Source organism: Chenopodium quinoa, unplaced genomic scaffold (assembly GCF_001683475.1).
Source record: "Chenopodium quinoa cultivar QQ74 unplaced genomic scaffold, ASM168347v1, whole genome shotgun sequence".
Classification (NCBI taxonomy): Eukaryota; Viridiplantae; Streptophyta; class Magnoliopsida; order Caryophyllales; family Amaranthaceae; genus Chenopodium; species Chenopodium quinoa.
The window spans coordinates 2,739,173-2,745,427 of NW_018745454.1; the positions used below are offsets into that span (position 1 = coordinate 2,739,173).

At 35.4% G+C, this 6,255-nt stretch overlaps 1 protein-coding gene across 1 annotated transcript; it reads right to left on the reverse strand.

Moving 5' to 3' along the window:
* Positions 1-2,585: 2,585 nt before the first annotated feature.
* On the reverse strand, positions 2,586-4,864 carry LOC110714507 (protein BPS1, chloroplastic-like). Its single transcript, XM_021893039.1, has 2 exons — positions 4,715-4,864; positions 2,586-3,860 (listed from the first exon to the last, which is right to left on the reverse strand). The coding sequence occupies exon 2, from the start codon at positions 3,844-3,846 to the stop codon at positions 2,791-2,793; it is 1,056 nt and encodes a 351-aa protein (XP_021748731.1). The 5' UTR covers positions 3,847-3,860; positions 4,715-4,864; the 3' UTR covers positions 2,586-2,790.
* Between the last annotated feature and the right edge of the window lie 1,391 nt (positions 4,865-6,255).

A 6,255-nucleotide genomic window follows, 5' to 3' on the forward strand; every position in this document is an offset into this window, starting at 1 on the left:
CAGGTTGGGTTTGGGTCACCATTTTTTCGAGTTCAAATGGGTCGGTTAATAATTGGGTTAAAGTCGGTATTTCGGGTCGGGGCAACTTTTAACAGCTCTACTATCATGCTACATTAAATTCAATTCATTTTCTGTGTATAGGAAAATTGATTCAGCTTCATGTCCAGTTTCCTTATGCTCAATTGTTTTACTTCGTAATTTCGTATGATATCGTTTAGCTAGTAGCTAGCTCATCCGTCTCTAAAAGTTTTTTAAAAGGTAGAGAAACTAAAGTCTTCATTCAAACAAATAAATAAATTACAGGGAAAAAAAATATGAAGAACAGTAAAATAGAAAGAAAATTATTTATTGACAGAAACACTGAATTGGAAGAAGCAACACAATTTCTGTAGAAATTCTCAACAAAAACGTTATCTACCGATAGCAACCCACCTTGGACGTTGATTCTGTTCAACATATTCCAGAGTCAACTGAAAATTCCCTGGTTGAATACTGAATAGCAATAGCAATAGCAAAATTCTGACAAAACATGAATAAGCAAAAGCACGTTCATTACTTTGATGAATAACAGTACATTACTGAGATTATACATCTTTCTCATATAAACTTATTTATACACCTAATCAATCACTTCTTTAAGCAATACATGTCTTCATGAGCTACTGTTCTGTATGCGCAGCTAGTTGTGCTGATTTGTAGCAGAGCCTCCTGTCTGAGACAAACCTGGTGTATAGCCTCACGCATATGGATAAGGACCAGAGTATCCCTGTGATGATTGGCCTTCACCATACCCACTCCTGAAGGGTGCATATGGAGGAACGATGGGATATTGGGATGTGTATGGTGAGACGACAAAATAGGGTTGAGGTTGAGATTGATAATATGGATACCCTGGTGTAAACCCACCCCATCCAATGTCTCCTCCAAAATCAATAGGCCCTAAAGTAAAATGGAATGAACCATCTCCACCTGGAATGATGGGAATCAATCCTACTGCCAAGGACCTGGGTTGGATATTCAGTCTCCCATTTCCACCCTCAGTCTTGTAATTAATACTCCGTCTCGCATCAGTTTGTGAGGCCTCAAAAATTTTATTCTTCCCACCTATGCCATTTTTCAGTGGAGAAGGAAGTGGTACAGAGGCCTCATCATAAATAGTCTGACTTACATCAGTTTGTGAGGCCTCGCCAATTTCCTTCTTTCCACCTACGCCATAATTCAGTGGAGGAAGTGGTACGGAGGCCTCATCAGAAATACCCTGACTTACATCAATATGTGAGGCCTCGCTAATTTTCTTCTTTCCACCTACGCCATAATTCAGAGGAGGAAGTGGTACAGAGGCCTCATCATAAATTACATCAATTTGTGAGGCCTCGCTAATTTTATTCTTTCCACCTCCCCCAGTACTCAGCGGAGAAGGAAGTGGTACAGAGACCTCAGCATTGATATTCTCACTCACATCACCTCCATCCGGACCTTTTGAAGGAGCTAGTAGTTCACCCTCAACATTTTCAAAAACAGCAGGCCTACGAGCAGAAACAAAGACGGTCATTAAAATGAGAGCAAGACATAGCAAGTATGATCTACAAGTCATAACTGCTACCTCTGATAACATACATAAAGGTTTACACGTATTTTCAAGTTATATAAGAAGAAAAACAACTGTATGATCATTTCAGCAGTCATCTTCTCACAAGGAAAGAATTTTGCATGAAATGAGACATAAAAACGGTCAACAACTTGTTCACTTCTTAAATTTCATGTTTGTACTATTGTATAAAATAACAAGATCCTGACTCACGAATTATGCATGATAATGTATCAACTATCAAGGGCTTTCAGAGTTTCAGCTGAATACTAGACGCTACAGCACTCCAAAGACCAAATGCGTGAAAAATTTAAAATATATATAGTGTTCAACCTGGCATTCTGTAATAAATAACAATTACAGCCTTACAACAATCCAAAGACCAAATCGTCCGCTCTGTAGACTGTAGTAGCAGACACTTCTGGGTAGTTGCTCCTGAGGCAACCAATATGTATACAGATTACAATTATTAACATCGTACTAAGCCAAATTGACAGTGTCAAGAGTCTAACAAAACAGGCACACTATTGCGCATACCATAACAGTGAACATTCTCAACGGTTACCATTGGAAGGTGAAGTCTGGTTTAATCTAGAAAGGAGTCATGACATCAATCAATCATCGCCAAAGGACAGCAAAATTAAGCACACAAGGGAACGGTGAAGTCTGGTTTAATCTAGAAAGGAGTCATGACATCGATCAATCATCGCCAAGGGACAGCAAAATTAAGCACACAAGGGAACGCCGGAACAAAACGGGTAAGAACTGGTGCAGCACCATTCAGCAGTAGAATATGGTACAGCTAACACGAAAAGTACAGAATCTGTAGCATGGAGCCAAAGCCTTTCCAATTTCAGGTGATTGTACTTTACTAGGTAAGGTGGAAAATGAAAATATGCGATTATAATACAAAAACGTGAGTAGCTATGTCCTTAATGTAATATCTAACCGTATTAACACAATCAAGCATTTTATGCCAGTAAAACAAGCAGTAAGGTTCCACACAGCAAATATCCTTTTATATATCATTATCATAATATAGTACATAGGTACAAAGCTTAGTCGCTCATTCAGAACAAACATATTACAAGTTACAAGATATGCATAATAATATGCTTGAGAACATCTCATACATTTCCCCACAACACAGTTATAAAAACCATACCTAGACTGTTTATGTACGACCTTGGCATGTCTAGTAATCATCTCACAAGTTGTTCCTCCTTCAACTTTTTTGGAGAATCAAAGACGCTGCTAGACACTCGAAGGTTACCAAGCAAAGCATCACGTCCACTCAACACTATTTGAAAAAACCCATCCACTTCCTTCGCCAAAAGATCTAATCCTGATGAAAGTTTGTCCGCTCTTGTCCCTAATTCCACAACAGAATTCTGAAACAATTCAATTTTCAAAGGCTTTGTACCTTCTTGAATCATGGGATAAATTTCCCCAACAATTGTATCAACTGCTTCCAACTCTTTCAAAAGAACATTCCTACCACTTGAAACTAAATTTCTAATCTCCCTGTACACAAACATCTGGAGATCATTATATGCTTCTGCCCACATGTGTGTACCAGCAACTTGCAAGTCTACTAATTTTTTATCAGAGCCTGTGAAAGCAGAGATAAATGCACCGCAGACAAACAAAGTGTGCACCTTGACTCCATACATAGCACGCATCAAAGCCTTTCCTTTGGCTGAGTTCTTAACCTTGGGCAGCTCTAATGATTCCATCAACTTATCAATGATAGGGAAACAATTTTCAATTCTAGGGTTCTTAGTACCAATGTGATTTCTCCAACTATCAATTGAAGATTTTGCTTTCGAAATCTCACATGAACTGTTTTGGTCCAAATTACGCTGCAGGCAATGGAGCAGGAGCTGCCCTTGGCTAAGTCGTGACAGCTCAGAGCAGAGGGCAATACAAATATCCAGCAACTTCACACTGTTGTCCAAATAGACATCTATCCATTTATCATCCCAATCGACAACAGGAAGTTCAAGATCAGTTATCAGAGATTTGATATCATTATGCGTCTCAGAGAGCGACTGTATGGCTAATATCATCCAAGAAAAGCTGAAGATCTCGTCTTTGTGCTTTGGAACAAGTCTTCTGAGTCTTCCTGCCAAGGTATCCTCGAACTTATTCAGAAGCGCCTGTACCTTAGGGGAAAGATAAGAGCTCTTCGGAAGTATCATCCGAAAAGGGTTTCCATGTGGGAAGAATGGCCTGTGTGGTTCTTGTGGGCGACTCATTACTCTTTAAGCAACTGAAATAAACAAATAACAACAACAAAAAAGTATTCAGCAACCAAAACTTGGCAGATATTACAATCAACATCTTCTCAATGAAAATATAATCAATTACGAAAAATCTTCTTACAAAAAAGACATCAACAAAAATTAAGGTCTAAACACAAATTCTAAACATCTAATCATCAAAACCCCAAAACATCTAATTGGCACATGTTATAAACCCTCATCATTTAAACAACCATCAAATTAAAGAAAACTGTCTATTAAATACGCATACATCTAAGCAAAAATAAGTAGAAGCATAAAACATAGACTCACAACCTAAATATATTGATATAGCAAATACACAACACCAGAACATGGCACTTTAATTAATTAAGAAAAGACAGCAATTTTATTAATTTCTTCTTCAAAAGTTCAATTTAACCCCATTTTAAGCTCTAATCTTAACCTAAGATCTTCAAATTCAAACACAAGATCATCATCTACCCCTAATTATAAAGATCTGCTAAAGTCAACGAACAAAAACCCTAAACACAGAACAAATTCTCACAATTTCTTCTATTTCTCACTTCCAGAATCCAACACAAATTAAGAAACAAGTAAAAACAACAACTTTTTCCCCAAAATCAACAGTTAATTTCATTTTATACAACAAACCATATAGATCTAACATTAACACAACCAAAATGAACAGATCTACAACAAAATCCAACAGTTCATCACATATTCAACCAAACAAATTAAAAACTCAACCTCAATTAAAAAAATAAAAAAAAACTCTTAAAATGGATACTCAACAGATTAATAACAAAATCAACAAGCGAAGAAAAAATTAAAAAAAAATTAAAAAAAGAAAGAAACAAACCTGGAAGAAAATCAAAGCGAAACTTAAAAGTGAGAGGAAAAAACAGAGGAGAGAGAAAGTGAAATAATGTTAGTTGAAAAGTCTAGTATAAAGAAATGAGAGGAGAAGATGAAGATGTTACTCCTAATTGATAAGAGAGGAAATTGTTTGATTGTGGTTTAGCCGTTAACAGATGTGGGGACCACTTCGATAAATCAGAGGGTGGAAAATGGTTATTAATTTAACGATGTGGATTAAAGACGAGTAAAATCGACGGCTGAGATATTGTAAAAGTGGAGAGAGAAAGTCACGTTTATTTTTAACTGTGTGTTTGTGCGCGTAGAGTATTCTAGTTTGTACTAGAAAGTTAAAAATGGTAGTGGAAAATACTTGGTAGGAAATAAATATCCATCATTTTTTTAAAATTATTTAAGAAAATAATTAAACACGAGAATTATGAGGCTGCCAAATATGACCAAGTTACGCGGTTTGTTTGTTTAGGGTTTGCTTATTTGAGGTTCAAATGTTGAATGCTTCATAAAACGTGGGCTTGGACCAAAACAAGGGGCTGGCTTAACTTTATAAGGTGCTAAAATTGTGCCTTAATATTTTGGCCTTTTTATGTCTTAAGACTCTTACCAAATGCCAAGTGAAATATTGTTACTCTCTCCATAGTTATTTAATTGTTTCAATTTGACTGATATACTTATCAATGAACAAATTTGATTAATGATGTCTTTGATTATTAATAAGTATAGATTAGAATAAATTGATATTTGAAAATTATGTTTTAAGACGATTCCAACCAAGTACTAATTGATTGTATTTTATCTAACATATTAAGCACAAATATTGGTCAAAACGATGCATATGATAGTGCCAAAGTCAGATTGAGGCACTTAAATAAAAACAGAGGGAGTATTCAGTTATTAGGATGTGTGGTTTTTCGAATATTCCTTCTATTTCTTAATAAAAGTCTCATACTAGTGTTTGCACTATTCGCATACTATCATATATGTAGTATTACTTTGGCTTTATACAAGAATTTAATAAATGTGTTAAGGGAGACAAATTCACCTTATATTTGGTGTGACATTTTCAAAACTTTAGACTAATATTTTATAAGAAAAGAAAATTAGGAGCTGAACTAAATTGAACTGAATTGAACTGAAATGAAAATAAACATATGAGAACAAGCCCTAAGACTAAAAATACATATCTTACTTTACGGATGTGTTCTATTCACCTGATTTTTACTTATTTGAACTTATTAGAACTTATTTTAGTTATAAATTAAATTTAATAACCCTGATTAACCCTTATCATAACTTATTTTTCCAGAATTTATTGGACTTATCATCTAAAATAAGTGAAAATAAGGTGAATAGAACAGACCTAAATTTTTAGCCCAAAATATAAGACTTCTCGGAAAAATTCTTAGAGCTATTATCCTATATGTGAAACCCATTGCGTGTCGTCACACAAACATAGTAGTGTTACTGCTACGCATCACACCCAATATATACCTCTTCTTCAATAGTTTCTTATCTCCATCAAAAATG